The 17,556-nt window shown below is 49.1% G+C and overlaps 2 protein-coding genes across 9 annotated transcripts; one reads left to right on the forward strand and one right to left on the reverse strand.

Annotated features, from left to right (window-relative positions):
* Nucleotides 1–669: 669 nt before the first annotated feature.
* On the reverse strand, nt 670–10,652 carry CYB561A3 (cytochrome b561 family member A3). 5 transcript variants are annotated; one of them, XM_081152775.1, is made up of 9 exons: nt 9,665–9,812; nt 7,332–7,498; nt 6,785–6,890; nt 5,404–5,602; nt 4,076–4,284; nt 3,400–3,554; nt 2,750–2,906; nt 2,045–2,098; nt 670–1,469 (listed from the first exon to the last, which is right to left on the reverse strand). In XM_081152775.1, exons 4-8 carry the CDS (start codon nt 5,585–5,587, stop codon nt 2,075–2,077), a joined length of 729 nt encoding a protein of 242 aa, XP_081008901.1. In that variant the 5' UTR covers nt 5,588–5,602; nt 6,785–6,890; nt 7,332–7,498; nt 9,665–9,812; the 3' UTR covers nt 670–1,469; nt 2,045–2,074. The 5 variants fall into 5 exon arrangements, with proteins under 5 accessions (XP_081008901.1, XP_081008902.1, XP_081008898.1 ...); XM_081152776.1 differs by lacking the exon at nt 7,332–7,498; XM_081152772.1 differs by having other exon boundaries at nt 670–2,098.
* TMEM138 (transmembrane protein 138) lies at nt 9,946–15,596 on the forward strand. 4 transcript variants are annotated; one of them, XM_081152777.1, is made up of 5 exons: nt 9,946–10,334; nt 11,902–12,168; nt 13,464–13,635; nt 14,707–14,782; nt 15,030–15,596. In XM_081152777.1, the coding sequence occupies exons 2-5, from the start codon at nt 12,041–12,043 to the stop codon at nt 15,140–15,142; spliced, it is 489 nt and encodes a 162-aa protein (XP_081008903.1). In that variant the 5' UTR covers nt 9,946–10,334; nt 11,902–12,040; the 3' UTR covers nt 15,143–15,596. The 4 variants fall into 4 exon arrangements, with proteins under 4 accessions (XP_081008903.1, XP_081008905.1, XP_081008906.1 ...); XM_081152778.1 differs by having other exon boundaries at nt 10,332–10,822; XM_081152779.1 differs by lacking the exon at nt 14,707–14,782 and having other exon boundaries at nt 10,129–10,334.
* The last annotated feature ends 1,960 nt before the right edge of the window (nt 15,597–17,556 follow it).

Genomic DNA, 17,556 nt, shown 5'->3' on the forward strand with positions numbered 1-17,556 from the left:
GGTACCCATCTTATGGGGATGGGTGTGGAAAGGGATTCAGATGAACTGATGGTGAAGCCCCTAGCACACTCCAGGGCCTCACTCACTGTGAATCACCATTATCACTGGTGTCTGCATCTAAGTCCTTCCAGGTCATCTGCTCCACCACCAGGGGGCATCCACAGGTGGTCACACTGGCAGGGGGGCCCCCATCACTCACTTTGCCCCAACTTGGCTTTAGGCTCCCTCAATTCCTGGGCTTCTCTGCCCGGGGTCCCCTGTCCACCAGCCACCCCACGGGTCCCCGAGCACAGGCGCAGTTATCAGTGTGCACAGACACACACACCCAGCAGCTGGGGAGGAGACTGGCATCAGACACCTGGCATGTAGATCCCAACTCTGCCATTTCCTGGTTGGGTAACCTCAGGCAAGTCACTTATCCTTGTTTTCCAGATTATACAACAGGAAACATTTCCTTCCTGGTGAAATAACGAAGTGCTCAAAGGCCATTCCCTATTAGGGACATCCACATATATCAGGAGTAGCATGTGACTCCAAGAAGACAATCGTGGATCTTTGGTGCCTTCTGTCTTGTCCCTCTTAAGGTCTCAGGGTCAGAACTGTCCTAAGCCTTTCCCACGTTGCCCAGAGCTCATTTAACCACCATCTCATTTCAGCAGAAAAGGCTTTGATTCTTAAAAACATATTTAATGAAAATCAGGCTTCATAAACACATGAAATGCCTACCCATGTGGTAAGGGGGGTGGTCATGTGACCAAGCTGTCTGACAGTCATCCCAATGGCTTTGGAGCCTTCAGTCACTAGAGAGGTTCAGGCATAGTCCTCCTGCCAGCATCTGGCCATGTGGGGTTGGAGTGGCCAGTCATTGCCACTGGCCAGAGAGTAAGCACACTTCAGAACCTAGGCATCATGCTGCTTGCTAACTAAGCACAGCAGTGTGGCGCCTGGCACCCAGGACTCATTTGGAGGAGGCAGGAAAAGCCATAGCACCAACACGTAGGAGAGGAGTCAGACTCCTCTCTCCCCACCCGTTTCTCCACAGGAAGAGAGCTGCAGCTGGAACTCTGGCATGATGCACAAGACAGGCTTTGGCCGTGCAAACAGCCATTGTGGGGGGTAGGTGAGGCACTCTGATGCTCAGCAAAAAACGTCTTTGAAGGTGGCCATGGTTTCTAGGCTCTGCTGACTACAAAGCACCACAACTTTGGCACGTGTCATGGTGGGCCGGAGTGTGCAAATTAGCTGGGCTAGGGCCTTGCCAAGAGAGCAAGGTTGAACCTGCCCGAGATAGACAGGGAAGCCCTAATCTGGTGAAGGAAAGTAAAGGTAGTCTGAGGCCACCCCTGCCACTGACACCTGTTGGGGCAGCTGGGGACAGCAGGTTACCAGGGCTCGTTGGGCTGCCTGAGAGTGACAGGCATGTAAGTCACAAGGAAAGGCCGGGACCCAGGTCCCAGCTGTAGCAGCAGCTAGAAGAGATGGAGACACACAGTCACAATGGACTCAGACATAGAAGGCAGAGAGATAAAACAAGTGAAGAGCAGTCTGTGCCTCAGCTTCTCTGCAGAAACCTCACGTTGGGTTGGGCCAGAGGGAGGTAACAGAGCAGAGGAAGCCCACCCCATGGTGGGCGCCTAAATGAAATGCACGCATTCAAAGGGAAAGCTGATGGGCATGTCACCTCCCTCACTTCCACATTACAGACTGCACTTGAGTAGGGCCCATCTGAGCTGTTGGGATTTTCTACCACATCCTGAGGTGTCTAGAGGGGAAATCAGCTTGACTTCAGCCACAGAGCAGGAGCGGTGTAAGCTGCCAGGGCAAAAAGGGCCTGTGTAAATGGAGGACCTCAGAAGTTGATGCCAAGAAGGAGTGCAGAAGCCAAAGCCACCAAGGAAAGCGGTGGGCAGCAAGCAGTGGAGAGAGCAAGCCCAACACGGAGGCAGGGGAGAGGTGTGGGCCCAGAGCCCAAAGCAAGTCTGTTGAAAAAAACCAACGGGAGCCCCAGGTAGATGAGAGCTTCTGAGGGGAGTCCAGACCACACCTCTGACTGCTCCTCGGAGCCCTTCTCACTTCACTCCCTTTCACGCAACAGGGGCTGGAAAGACAGGCAGATGCATAGGGGTTAATGGCATAATGTCAAAGTGGCCCTTGACTTGCAGGGGTCACACCAGATCTGAGCTGTTTGCACAGACCCCCAACCTTCAGTCCTCGCCCAAGTCACCACATCTTTTAGGGAAGCCGAAAGTCCCTCAGCCTGGTACACACCCCATCGCACCCCATCCCTCAGATGCCTAAGTGGCGAAGAACAGGCAAAACCTGCTCCAAGCAGTCAATCTGTCACCATGCACCTGCTAGAAAAGCTCCCATCCCACCAGACTAGCCCCAAAGCTGGGAAAGTAAAAGTTACGACACCCCTCATCATGCTCAAGGCCTTCCGTAGGGAAGATCAGGCCACACTTCCCCTCATGAAACCACAAGCATTTGGGGAGGGAGTAACCCCCCTCCTCTCCCCGTGGTCAGGCCCCTGGGAGCCCAGAGCCTGAGCAACTGCATCTGCTATGATGGCTGGGATGTGCTGGCCTGGCACCAGTGCCCCTCATCAGCTAACCTAACCCCACCTTCTAGCTACTTGGTTTCCCACCATGTTACTGGACTAGTCTTCCTGGTAAGACTCATGCCTTTCCTGGTGACCCTTCTCTAAACCCAGCCCTACCCCGACATGGCATGGGAGACCAGGAGCCCATACCTGTCCTTCGGTCGTAATCCCTACTTCTGGGCGTTTCCAAGATGAAGCCTGAAGGATATAGAGGACCAGCAGCCAGAAGACCACCACCAGCATCCCAGTGCTGTTGGCAAAGACAGCCTCACCAGGCAGGCTGGAGTACGGCTTGGTGGCATTTTTCCTGAAGATAACGAAACAGTACGGGCCCTTGAGAGCCTTTTCCCCGTGTTTTTGCCCAGTGGGAGAACCAGTGCCACTAACAGAGGGTGAGAACGCCTCCCGGAGCTGGGACTCAGAATGCTGACATACTTTCTAAGTCCCAGCCACAACAAATACCTGCAGAATGCTTTTTCCCTGCGAGGGAACTCTGTGCCTTGGGTCCCTCATTTGTAAGTCGCAATGAGGGATTGATGTTGTAGGGCAATTGGAAGATTAAATTTAAGGTGCTTAAAATAGTTTGACACACAGTAGGTGCCAAGCCAATCTGATGCCACAGAAATACCTGACCGATTTACCAATCTCAACCTAAAGAAAGACCATTGCCTTCCAGATCAGGAATGTTCCCAACTCCCAAGGCCCCCCTCCCTTGGAAGGGTCCTACGATCACAGGGCTCATTTTTTGGAGACCTGATTCTTTCCCCGCCACCTTAGAGTTGGAACTCCATCCCACTCACAAGCTGAAGAAAAGCTTCTCATTAATGCCGGAAATGACAGATGCAATGGCCAGAGAGAGGATGGAGGCTCCAAAGAAGACGTGGACAGGTTTAAGGAGGCTGCGCAGCCACATGGATGCCCAGGGCAGCAGGAAGACGGCAAAGCCCAGGAACCACTGTGGACACAGGGAGAAGCACCTGACCCACCTGTGTGTGACCAAAGGTGCCCCAAGTCATCCCACCCCACCAGTGAGCCTCCTACCTTCTTTCCTAACTCAAACCTCCCACCAGGAATTGCCCCAGCACCACAGAGCTTCCTCAATGTGGCCTGTCTGTTTCTCTTACACAAACAAGAACCTTTCATGAACTGCTGGGCTACAACCCCACTCTCCTGCAAACAGAGACATCCTTGTTTGTCTCTGCTTCCTTCAGTCCTGCCTCATAAAACTCCAGTGCTCAGAGCACTCTGGAACAACAGACGGGCAGTGTGATGGGTAAGAGCAAGAACAGGAGGACTGCAGGAACCACAAACCTCCCACAGCCTTTAAACTGCCCATTCTACAGGGTGTGCCCTGCAAAGGCCATCTCCAGACAATGAGCAGAGGGAATATTTGGTGCTGATGCAAGTGAAGCCCCAACCAGAGCCCATGGCTGCCACCCAACAGTAGGAACCCAAAGGAGGGTGGAGAGCACCCACCTGGCAGGCGAAGATGACAACGGTGGTGATGCCCAACCAACTGTGCAGGGAGTAGAGGTTGGCAATATGGTTATCGTTGTGATATCTAAATACGGCCACCAGCCCCAGCACGGTCAGGATGAAGGTCATCAGATGCAGGGATGCGTGGGTGATTTTCCAGGGCAGCTTGGGCCCCACCCATGACTGGGGCAGGCGGTACACCAGTGATGCTGCAGGAGAGAGCAGTCCCAGGGCTCGGCCTCCTCCGCTTGTGCTCACCACACATTAGGGGAATTACCCTGACATGGCCCCACACAGCCTCCCAAAGAGGGAAGAAGGAAATGCTAGGACACTGATATCTACTCATCAGTGTCTTCTATCCTTGCATCCTTTCTGGGACACCAGCCAGCCATGAAGGGAGAGGGAGAGTGATAAAAAGGGAGGAACAAGTTTCTTGGACCTGCCCTTCCGTCATTATCATAATAAAGTTGGCTTGCATGCAGTTTTGCAGGTTAAAAGCAATGTCACTCATTTCATCTAACTGAATTCTCACAATGAGCTCAGTTATCAAGAACACAGGCTATAAGGTTAGAAAACGTAGGTCCAAATCCTGGCTTTGCCTCTTAGCTACTTGGCATCTTCTTTCTAAATCTCAGTTTCCTCATCTGCAGAATGGGGATAACAATAGAGCCACCTCACAAGCTTCTTGTAAGAATGAAATGGAGTGATGTATCTCAAGTACACAGGGTAAGCTGCTATTAACAATGTCACTGTCATTCCCATTTTACAAGTGGGGGAAAGGAGGCTCTCCTGGGTCCAAGGCCCAGGTCTGAATGCATGGGGCAGATGGGTCTGGCAGGAGTAAGCAGATCCCTTATGTAAGGACCCACTGTGCCATCAGAGGCTTCAACCACCTGTTCCCTAGAGCAGGGATGGCAAACTACAGCTCACGGGCCAAATCAAGCCCACCACCTATTTCTGTAAATAAAACTTTATTGGAACACAGCCATTAATGTGTTTTCATGTTGTCTATGGCTACTATCACAATAGCAGAGTTGCGTAGTCACAACACATTATATGGCCTGCAAAGCCTCGAATATTTATTACCTGGCCTTTTATAGAAAAAGTTGGACACCCCTGCCCTGTGTAACTGTGAAGCTACCCTTCTCAGATTCCCCTATTCTCACTACTACTTCCTCCAAATGGCACCTGGGCTCAAAGACAGACCAACCCACCCAACCTCCATAGCCCTGAACCCAACAGTGACAAAGGCCTGTCCTGGAGAGGGACTGCACTGCTCCATCCAGGCCTGGGCTATAGCGCATCTCCCATGCTGACCTCATACTCACCAGCACCGTAGACCACCACCATGCCAGCAACCATGAGCACCGGGTGATAGTTGAACATGTGTATGCTGCCATCCCAGGCAAAGCCACCGTGCCAGTTCCACATCCAATAGATGGTAAAGAGGATACACATCGAGCCCAAGGATGACAGCGCCAGGACAGACAGGTAAAACCTTCCCACAGCCATTCTGGTCAGGCACTCCTAGAAGCAGCAGCAATCACATGTCCCTGCTGGCTCAGGTCCACCCCACACACCAGATAAAGACCTTGCTCTTGGTCTGAAGGGTAGACAGTTTTTGTTTTGGTTCCCCTACCAGGGCACCACCCCATGAGGCCTTGACGGTTGGGTGGACCTGATCTCTAGTTAGGGCCGGTGACTGAGGCCCCACCCCAGTCAGCATACAGTACACCCAGTCAGGCCTGGGGCTGGCCCTGAGAGGTCTCCTCTGATGTGGCCAGATGCCAAGGCTCTGGGCCCAGAGCCCTGGGATTAGTCTCCCCTCACAGGACCAGAAGGTAAAGAATTACCTTCTCACAGAAAAGAGATGGGAATCAAACTCTAGGCTAGATCGCACAACTGCCCAGGCCCTCACTTCTAACATCAGGAGGCAAAATCATAATCAACAAGGAGCAAACATACTCCTATTAGGCCAGCCGGGGGAAGTACTCTGGGCCCCCACTTGAGAAAAGTTCTTCCCCAGATGGTGAAGTCTGTGGGGCCAGTCCTCCCAGGGGGATTGGTAAGAGTCCCACACTCTACACCTTGAAATGGGTGATGGCCCTCAACTAGTCCCAGGCCTGAGACTTCTGCTTTCTCTTCCTCTTAGGAAAGTCCAAAGGAGAAAAGAGGAAGCAAGAAGTCATGGTCTAGAAAGCAAGAATTTACTGTACACCCCCACTTAGTGTCATGGATAAGTTCTTGCAACTGTGGTGAAATGACATACAATGAAACCAGTTTTACCACAGGCTAAATGTTATAAACAAGAAAGTTCCTATAGCATCTCATCAATGTTAAAGGAAACGATGTTATTCGGGGACCTACTGTGTTTTGAGATTTCCACGTGTACCTGATAAACTCAGAAACCAGCTCTGGTTTCAGGCATGGAGAATGCGAGGCCCTAAGCAGCTGCTCTTAAAAGCCAGGCAAGTGGGTGTGAGGGTTATCAAGCAAGTGCACAAAAACAAGGACAGCCACTGCTTTCGGCTAATGTGTCAGGGGCATGGGCCCAGGGCTCAAGGCAGTTACACCATCCCATGGATTGACACCAAGAAAGCAACACTGTGGCTTCCTGCAGCTGAGGTTTCTGGATCTGAAGCAGCTAACAGAGAGGAGGCCCCTAAAGTAGCCAAGAACTCCCAAGGAGGTAAACACTTGCTTCCTTACCTTTAGGCCTAGTGGCAGGCTGATGGAGTGGTGGCCTGGGCTCTAATTCTTATGAAGAGAGGCACCTTGAGCAGATCACTTACCACTTGTAGGGCTATCTTCTCAGCTGGAAGAAAGGCATGGCAGTAAGAATATAATTCAAAGGAAGGCAGCTATGAGCAGACACCACGCTGGAACCTTACGCACATGATGCCATTGACTCCTCTTAACAACCCTGTGAGGAGTTCTCATCCCCATTTTATGGATGAGAAAACTAAGGCTCGGAAGGATTAGGTAGCTGGCATTAAGATCCAGTAAGTGGGCGAGGAGTTTCAAATCCTTATCTGTTTGGCTTCAGGGCCCATGTTTTTCCCTTGACCACAGGTTGTCAGAAGGTCAAGTGAGAAAATGTAAGGACACTGTGAAAGTCAAGTGTCATACTTTTCTTAGTATTGTCGCATTTCATCCTACTAACAAAAACCTGAAGATCATGGCCCCTGTACCTGCCCAGGCCTCTCAGTGGCCCTGACTCTATGCCAGGCCAGCTCTCTCTATGCCAGGTACTCACCTAACCAGAAACAAGACACTGAGCTCTCATGTGGTGATCCAAATTGGCAATAATCTCTGATAAAGGAAGATCTGAGGTCTTGTAAGGCTGGAAGGAGAAAATTATGCCACCAGCTTCCTAGAAGCTTTGTGACTTAATTACTGAGCTCAGAGCTGTCCCCGTAGTTCCTGCACGAGCAGAGGAAGTTTTAGGTCACCAGATGTTCAATTACCGCCCCAATTCCAGTGAAGTGTTCAATCAGCATGAAGGACCTCTTGGTTAATAGGCTCCATCCATCAAACAATATCTACTTTCAGCATTTTTTCCTTTGTTAAAGGAAAAAAGAAAATATAATCCAAAAGAGACCATATCCACTCCCCTGGAAGAGGTCCTGGATCACTGGGACGGACTTGGAACAGACAACGGGGACTTTCCCGACAGAAGGCTGTCAGTACAAAGTACACAGATGAGCCCTCCCTCTGCCTGAAATAGAAAGCCAAAGCAGAGAAAAAGGAAGAATGCTGTGAAAATTGCAATCCAAATGCTAAGAATATCTTCTCATTTACTCTGAGAGCAGGTTGTGCTCACCATGGTGTGGTCTTGCATTCTGCCCTAGCTTTACGGGGCCTATTCTAAGACAGAAGTCCGAAAACTCTTCTGTGAAGGGCCAGGATGGTAAATATTTTAGTCTTTGCAGGCCATCCAGTCTCTGTCACAACTATGTCATCGACTCTGCTGATGTAGTGCAAGAGCAGTCAGATTAATACCTTCACAAATGAATATAGCAGTATTTCAAAGAAACTTTATTTACGGACACTGAAATTTTAGTTTCATATCATTTTCACGTCACAAAATATTACCCTTTTCATTTCTGTTCAATCATTTAAAAATGGTTGAAAAATCATTCAGGAGAGCCAGATTTGGCCTGTGGGTGAAGTCTGTTGACCCTGATTTAAGAAGTCCACTCTCCAACCTAATACTCTCCTCAGTCACCTTGGCAGAAAGGATTCTCCCAGGCTGCATGAAAACAGATCAGGCCCTGGGGTAGGAAATGAGTACAGGCATACCTCAGAGATAGTGTGGGTTTGGTTCCAGACCACTGCAGTAAAGTACAGCAAGTATGGCAATAAAGCCAGTTGTAATCTTTTTGCTGGTAGAGGGTCTTGCCTTTCTTTGTTTAAAAAAAAAAAAAAAAAAGCAACAGCTGTGAAGCACAACAAAGCTAGTGCGACAAAGGGAGATATGTCTGTATTTCCCATTCAGCCCTTAGACTTAGAAAAAGGCTCTATTTCAAACTCTTACAATGTTACTTTTATAACTTAGAACTACAAATAGATGAAAGAACAAAGTCATTTTGTTGTTCTTTGTTCCCAGATGAATAGCAGGGGCTTTAGGAATCCAGAATCTCTAGTCCTAAACTCAAAAATACTGGGCTCAGTATGCTCTCCTTGGAGCATGCCCACACCCCTCCTTTTCTCGAATGTACTTTTGCTCTCTAAACTCTAAGTGTCCCCACAAGACTTGCAACGGTAAGAGCAGTGGCGGCGGCAGCTTGTCCCCGGCTCACCCCCTGAACTTGTCTCCAAGGCCCCCTTTTCTCTGACTTTTCAGTGAGCTAAAGGCAGCCCCACCTTGGCCCACTTCTGCCACTGCGACTTAGTTCTCAGTGAGGCCATCCACGCAGCTCCACATGGCTCCTTTCTTTCCTATAAAGTTTCTGGCGAGCAAAGCAGCACAGCCTAGGCTCTCCTGCTGCTTCTATCCTGAGCCCTTCCTTTGTTTCACTGTCCCTACCTTTAATAAACGTATTCTCAAAAAACAAAACCAAACCAAAAAAACTGGGCTCAAAGAAATGTGACTTGGCCAAGGTGAGCAGCTGAGCCGATACAGGAATCCCCGTGCACTCCTCCTCAGCGCCAAGAACTCACTTCCGAGGGCAGCTCCTGTCAAGTCGGCGCTCAGGTGTGAGGGGCCCTAAGTTCCAGTCGGGAGGTAGGTAAGCGGAGCCCTCCTCCGCGCCAGAGTGACTGCAGACCTGCCCCTGGACGACTCAGGTGCCTGGAGAACTATTCCAGGAACGCCGGGACCGATCCCTGCCTCCTCTGCTGGGACCAGGAGGTTCCAGCTAACCTTGGGTGACAATTAAGGCGGGGGTTCCACCTGCTGACTGCGACTTAAGAGATTCCGTGTCTCCACAACCACCACCGGTGGAAGGAAGGGCACGGAGAACGGTGTCCACTTCCTAAACGAGGAAACTCAGGCCGAGCGAGAGGGCGCGACAGTGCGAAGCGAAGTAGCGCGGAGGCAGCACTCGAACCCAGATCCCAGAACTCCCAACCCGGGCTCTTTCTCACCCCTGAACCACAGTGGGACGGACGCAGCGGGGCTTGGGGTCTCCGCGACCCGCCTCTGCCGCCCGGCGCCGTCCTCCAGGTTCCTAGGTGAATTGAGTCACAGGCCACCTGACAGACCCGCATGCACCTGCCACCGCCGCCCTAGAATAAACGTGCGGGGCCGCTCCGCCCTTTTATAGGCTCGCAACACTTCCGGTCGGGCGTGCGGCAGCCTGGGAAATGAAGTCCGGAGTCCCGGCTCCTTCCGCGCTAAGCATTGATTCCAACCTCACTTCCTCCGCGGGCGTTTTTTCCGCAAGCCAGGGGCCCTGGAGGCCAGCAAAGCCAATACGGGCCTGCCCTGTCCCTCACCCCCCATCCTGTGGAAGCGGAAATGTTCGGGCCACGCGGAGCCCCTCGTCAGAGGCTGGCCCTCAGCCAGGCCGCAAGCTGAGCGGGCAGGAGGCCTCGGTGGGCGGCTGCGGGGGCCCGAAAAGGGGCGGGCCCAGGAAAGCGGGGGCCCAAACATGGCGGCCCAACCTCCCACAGAGCGGGTCGGGGGGGGGGGGGGCTGGAACGCGGGGAGCTCGGTGCAGACGGACCCCTCCTCCTCCATCCACTTCCGGGACCTAAGATCGGTTTCCGGAAGCCGGGACGGTGTCCCCATGACAACGGACGTTGAGGCTTCGAGGTGAGCGTGCATGATAATTAGCAGATAAAAGTGTCCCGACGTCGGAGTTTTTGTGGTTATTGTTTTGGCTTTGGCTTCCTGCCAAGGCAGCCCCATTTTTTTAAAGTGGATCTGGAAAGGGGAGGGGAAGTGCCCTGGGGACAAAGGGAACGCGGCAGGCGGCGGTGCACGAGCTGTGGAGGCCGCTTCGTTACCTGGCGAGTCACTGCGCTGAGCCCGCGGAGACGCTCCTCGCCGAGGAGGTGGCGGAGGGCGGTTCTGTGTAACGGAGCCGCTCAGCGGCCCTCTGGTGGCCTGGGAAGTAGTGGTTACGAGCACGGGCGCGGGTGTCACACCTACTGTGTATCCTATCCTGGCTCTGCTCGCCTGAGGCCCGGAGGGATAACCTGAACTCTGGCCCTGTGATGGGAATGGTTCTTTCCCACCTTGCAGAGGAGTTGCGAGGGTTAGAGGAAATTGTCTTGGTTGACAAGTTTCTCGTGGCGTAGGTAAGTACGGGATAACTATCGGCATTTGGTGAGCGAGGAAACTCGGCTCAGAGAAACCACGTCCATACACCCACCCAGGTGGGACTTCGCCAGGTGGGGTGGGTGAGGTTCCTTAGCCTCTCAGAGCCTCTGTGTAAAATGGGGATTATATGCCGAGTAACAGCTACAGCTCAAGATGGGTGTAGCATTAAAGTAATAAATATGAAAAGTTTGTAAATTGTAAAACATTTTACAGATGTTAATTTAATCTCAGTCTCTTAACACCTCAAAGCATTTTGAAATTTGTTTATATATTTAATCTAGATGGAGGGGTCATAGGACACCCCCAGAGCAACTCTTGGGTCTTGTAATATATGGAAGTAAAGGCCCAGTTTCCCTTACCTGGTGCCCACTGTGTTGCTACCATAACCTTACACATAGAGTTTTGCAGGAGAGCACTGTTTCCTCTCAGCTTTTTCTGCCTACACCACTTCCCATTCCTCCTGTGCCAACATTTTCCCCACCTGGTTACATATCAGCCTATCAGTAATGTGAGAGACAAAGGTGTGCAGTAGTTAAGAGCATGCACACTCTGGACCAAGACTGCCTGAATCTGAGTACCAGCTCTGGCACTTACTAGCGCTGTGGCCTTGGATGAATTATGTCGTCTCTCTGGACCTCAATTGTCCCATCTGTAAAGTGGGGGAAGAGTAAGAGTATATCTTCTACGTCATGAGGTTAAGATTTAAATAATATTAATGCTTAGACTAGTCCCCAGCACATTGTGATAGGCAAAGGTTGGCTGCTGCAGTCAGTATTAGTATTAGAATTGGTATTATTGCAGTCACTCACTCATTGTAGTGCCCCTAGATTCCTTTGGACTCAAAAGTGGTTAGAGCTCTGAGTTTAGCTTTCTAGCATGGAGAAAGGTTAAGGGTGAGGGTGTCTAGGAGTGACTAGTTGGGGGTTCTTGTTATTGTTGGCTTTGTTCACTGATGTATTCCAAGTACCTAGAATGGTGCCTGGCACATAATAGGTATTCAGTGAATGTTTATTGTGTTAATGAATTTTTACCCACTTTTTGTTTGTTTCCTCAACAGGTTCTTGTCTTAAGAGCAAAAGAAACAGCTCTGATTCTGAAGAACTAGATGCTTCTCCCTCAGTGCTGAGGAGAATTAGGAGCTGTTTTCTGGGGAACTGAGGAATGTGCCCTTGGGGGCCCACGAGAACAGAAGGAAGATGCTCCAGACCAGTAACTATAGCCTGGTGCTCTCCCTGCAGTTCCTGCTGCTGTCCTATGACCTCTTTGTCAATTCCTTCTCAGAGCTACTCCGAATGGCTCCTGTCATCCAGCTGGTGCTCTTCATGTGAGTTCAGTGGGTGGGACTGGACAGCTAAACCCAAGCGGTTTGAAGGCTTTGACAATCATGATGTAGCATTTTAAAGTTATTAATAGAAAAATATTAGGGAAAAAAAATTTCACATTGTCCTGGGGTACACAGACATGTCACAGGTTCTGTCTTTATATATTTCTGACAAGGGTGGGGGATACAGGGAGCAGTTCACATCGAAAATGAGGGTCCAGCTGCTGACCCTATCACTTTCTACATCTGTGAGTAGAAATAATTGTCTTACACTGCCAGTGAAGGGGACTTCAAAATGGCAGGTTAAAAGGGTAATGGTACTGCCCTGGCTGGTGTGGCTCGGTTGGTTGGGCGTTGTCCTATGCACTGAAAGGTTGCCAGTTCAGTTCCTGGTTAGGGCACATGCCTGAGTTGAGGCTCAATCCCTGGAAGGGGGCATGGAGGAGGCAGCCAGTCGATGTTTCTCTCTCTCCCTCTCCCTTCCTCTCTCTCTAAAAATCAGTAAAAAATATATTTTTAAAAGGATAATCGTATTAATAATATATATAAATCTCATAAGATGGAAGCTGTTGGCATTTTCTTTCACAATAATATATAGAGACTCCATGAGGCAAGTTCCAGACAGAAAACCACAGTCTTAGACATGGTCTTCCTTCATTAAATAAGTATTCATTAGCCTGCCAGACAGTGTTCTAGTTGCAGTAGTAGATCTGACAAGTTCCTGCTCTCGTGGAGTTCCCATTCTAGTGGAGAGAATGAATATATATATATATATTTAAAAGATCATTTCAAGTAGTAATAAATGCCATGCAATGAATATAAAGTAGCTGGGGTTGGGAGGGAAGGGCTACTTTAGGTAGCAGGGCTAAAGAAAAGTCTTTCTGAAGAGGGGACATTTGAACTGAGACTTGAGTGGCACTAAGGCACCAGCCATGCAAAGATCAGAGACCGTCCATTGCTGTCTTGCTAAATAAGAACATCTGATAGGACCAGGTTATGTGACAGATGGGGCTGCCTTTTTCTGGACATAGGAAGGAAACTAGCTTCTTGCAAGTGCCTAGGAGGTTTGTTGAGTGTCAGCAGGAAAACTTTGTGGACTGCAACTGATGGGGCCAGTGGGTGGTTTTAGCTTCATGTAATTTGGGGCCCAAAGTGCATGCTCCCTCTTGGGGGGGAGGGCGTCAGAGGACTATGTCACAGGAAAGCACAGACCTCATGGTGCTCCTTAGGACTTAGGACCAGCTCTTGGGTCCTCCACAGGCCTCCATCTGGCTGTACTTTGTTTTACATGTTTGCAGCATCCAGGATATTGCAGTCCTCTTCAACACCATCATCATTTTCCTCATGTTCTTCAACACCTTCGTCTTCCAGGCCGGCCTGGTCAACCTCCTCTTCCACAAGTTCAAAGGAACCATCATCCTGACAGCTGTGTACTTCGCCCTCAGCATCTCCCTTCATGTCTGGGTCATGGTAAGAGTGGAGCTGTGAACTTCTGAATCTTTAATGGGTGAGGAATATCTTTTCTCTGGGAACCCAGCATCATTCTTATACATTGCACAGAATCCTTGATAAAAGGTGAAATGAACAGCCTTATCCAAGAGTCAAGGGACACTTCTGGAACATTCAGGTCACCTTCGCCCCCAACAGTTCTGCCGAGGCTAAAACAGGAAGTTGAACCTGTTGCATCAGTAGCTGCTTGGGTGGGTGTTGATACAGGGTATTTATAGGCCTCGGTGTCCGCAGGGAAATAGCCAAGCAAGAGTGCTGCTTGCCCTTTCGTGCTTCATGCCCTCTGCTGCCACCCATCACACTAGGAGAACCAACCTCCAAGATGCCTCTTTGATGCTGAGATAGGCCTCAGAGCAGATCCAGTTTTCATGGGTTCATATTTCTTCTGCTTTCACAAATTCTTCCATCTTTGGGTATCTCATATGTTTCTCAAGTACTCATTTTGATGGAGCAAATTAAAACCTCAGGGTTGTCTAGTCATTTCTGTACTAAAGCTACCTTCTCAGACTGTGCCTTCCATTAGGTTGCCCTTGTGATTTCATGGAGAGGAGAGCTCTCAGGATAGGAGCAGAGCATTGCCAAAGTCTCCAGGTGCTTCCTAAAGAAGACTGACCCTGCTGTGGTTCCTGGAGCCAAATTAGGTCCTGGCTTTGTACTATAAAGCAAGTAATCTGATTAATCCCTCAGTGCACTGAGCCTTTACCTGACAGGAGCTGAACCCGAGATTTTCAAGGCAAGATAGTGACCCAGAGGAACTGAGATAATGTGTATCATTTCTCCTTGGCCAGGGCTATGGAGAAAAAGGTAATAAATATGTTAGTTCAAACTTCCTCCCTCAGGGTTAAAAGGATATTTGCTTTACAGCAAAAAAGGGAGCTTGAGGGACCTTTAAGAAACACAACTTGGGGCTGTGGAAAGAAAGGTGAGATTAGCCTGATTTTAAAACAAGTGGCATCTCTGTAGCTAACCTAGCTGGAGATGTTGGGGCCTCACCTGCCCATTAACCTTTCCTGTCTACCATGTCTCCTTCAGAACTTACGCTGGAAAGACTCCAACCGCTTTGTGTGGACTGATGGACTTCAAACGCTGTTTGTATTCCAGAGGCTAGGTAAGGACCAGAGCCACCTCAGTCCTCACTGTGGTCCCACCTATGGCTCTGGCTTGCCAGCCCACCACAGCTGGCATAGGACGGGGGAAACAGTCACACCAAGAACAGGGGAGAGTACACACTCTGCCTTGCTGGGAGTCACTGGGAAATCTTGAGGCAGGGCCCCTCAGCCTCCTTAGGTTTTGTTCTTAGCTGAAACAATACTTAGGAGCATCCCTGAGGCTGCTTTTCTGTGTATCATCCACAGCGGCAGTGTTATACTGTTACTTCTACAAAAGGACAGCTGTGAGCTTGGGCGATCCTCGTTTCTACCAGGACTCCGTGTGGCTGCGCAAGGAGTTCACACAAGGCCGAAGGTGACTTGTCATACTGTTGGATGCCTTTCCTTCCTGACAGGAGCCATGTTTGCAGCTCTGCAGGGGGGAAGTTCGCCCTTTGCACCAGGAAGCAGCTTGGCTTTCCCAGGACAGGCCCAGGCCAGTTGTGTTCAGCAGCCAAGAAGCAAGATCCTCCCTTTTGCAAATTAAAGTGTTCTCCAATACAGACTCTAGAACATACATCATCTGTTCCTGGCCTCCTGTCTCAGTTCTGCCCTCTTCCACCTCTTCCTCCCAGGAAAAGGAGCTTCCCACCTAGCCTGGCGCAGGAGCTCCCAGCATCTGTACTCTTTGCACCACATACTAAGGACCAAATGATACAAAGAGGGATGTTTCTGTACTCCTGATAACACCTTGGATGTTTAGATTTTATACCGAAGGTACTTTTTTTTTTGACATTTTATAAATAGGAAGTAAATTGAATTTTTTTCCATAAATGGTTGAGTCCATCTGTCTAGATCTCTTCGTAGTTAAAAGGCATGCCAAGTCCTAGCCTTGACCCAGTGGGCAGATTGAGCCACAGAGCAAATACAGATAATACAATTTATTGAGTCCCATTATGCATACAAGATATTTCTGCAGAAATTCAAGGTGTAATCTGACGTCCCATCCCTACCCCTGGAGATCCAGACTTCTGTGCTTTATTCAGACTGTCACACTGTCAGAGCCCTAAACTGCCCTCAGAAGAATAATGTTCCTTAACCTGTTTCAGCAAAAGAAACTTTAAATTCATGTGCCCATAGTATCAGTTTTCTATTGCCAGAACAATGTGTGACAAACCACCACCAAACTTCTGTGGCATATAACAATAAGCAGTTATGTGGCTCTTGAATCTTGGGGTTCAGGTGACCTGGCTGGGTTTGGGCAATTTCTGCAGGGTTTGCTCATGTGTCTGTGGTCAGCTGTGGGTCAGCCAGGCAGCTGTGATGATCTTGGGACCCTTGGCTCTTGGCTAACCTAGGCTGGCCTCAGCCAGAATGACTGGCTGTTCAACTCAGGTTCACATGACCCGTCCATGACTAGCCTGGGTCTGTTCACATGACGGTGGTGGAGGAACAGGACAGCCAGCCCCAGTGTGCAATTCCATGTCAAGCCTCTGCTTGTATTGTGTCTCAATCTCCTATTGGTCGAAGCAGACCATGTGACTGTACCCAGAGTCAGAGTGCGAAAGCGAAGCACTAAAGAGTTTCCTGGCAGAAGGAATGGATACAGGAAGGGCCATTCATTGTCAGTCTACCTCACGAGAAAGTTGCTCTATGAAACTCGTTATTCGTAGACACTTTAGCACAAGGGATGGCAGACATTTTCTGTGAAGGGCCAGATAGTAAATATTTCAGATTTTGAGGACCATATGCTCTGTTGTAACTATTCAGCATCATAGCATGAAAGCCGCCATAGATGATACATGAACAAATGAACACAGCTGTGTTCCAATAAAACTATTTTAGGACACTAAAATTTGAATTTCATATTTTCATGTGTCATAAAATAATTCTTTTTTCAATGATGCAAAAAGGTCATTCTATTCTTAGCTTGAGGGTACAAAACAAGCGAATTCCAGTTCAGGTACAAAAACAGGCTAGATTTGCCCCAGGCCATAGTATGCTGACCCCCAGTTTAGAAGCCTAGAGTAAAGTTCTGGGAAAAGAGACTATAGGTAACAATCTGCTGTGCTGTCAAGATTTTAACAGATATTTTAAAAGAAAAGGTACAGTGTTGAAATAAAATAAGATCCATTTCCTATAATCGAAACAAGCAATCTAAAAAGTCCTAACAAAGCCACCATCTATACCTACTATCCCTCCATCTGTAAAAAAAAAAAAAAAGACAATCGCCCAATCTTTTCATAAAAGCTCTTGCAGGAGTATTATAATCCCCTTTGCACATTAATATCCTGAAAGGCAATTCTCTTTGCCTCCAAATCAGGGCTAGATTGTTCTCTGCTGTTTAGAAGCTATCAAGTACAACCAAATGCCTGTTTCCTTACGTTTATGGCACTTTGTCACCCTATGAGTCACTGAGGTGTGCGTGTGTGTTTATTTTCCTTAATAGTTAATACATCCACATTGTACCAAATTCCAGTTGTAAAAAGATTTATGCAGTTAATTTTCCCACTGCTATATCTCAGCCACTGAGTTTCTTTTCCCTCCCCTCAACAATCTACATTTATTTATATATATCTTATAGACTATGTAATATTTCAGAAACATTTTTACCAAAAATTGCCATAATCCTACCCCACTCATTTATTTCAAATCCTCAAATACAGTCAGTTCTCTGTATTCATGGGTTCTGCATCCATGGGGGAAATCTGATACATTGCTGCCCATGGGCACTATGTAGTGAGGCCCACCACGGCTGTCTGTACCTAACATGTGAACTTTTTTTGTTGTCAGT

Source organism: Miniopterus schreibersii (genome assembly GCF_964146895.1).
Source record: "Miniopterus schreibersii genome assembly, chromosome: 12".
NCBI classification, from domain to species: Eukaryota; Metazoa; Chordata; class Mammalia; order Chiroptera; family Miniopteridae; genus Miniopterus; species Miniopterus schreibersii.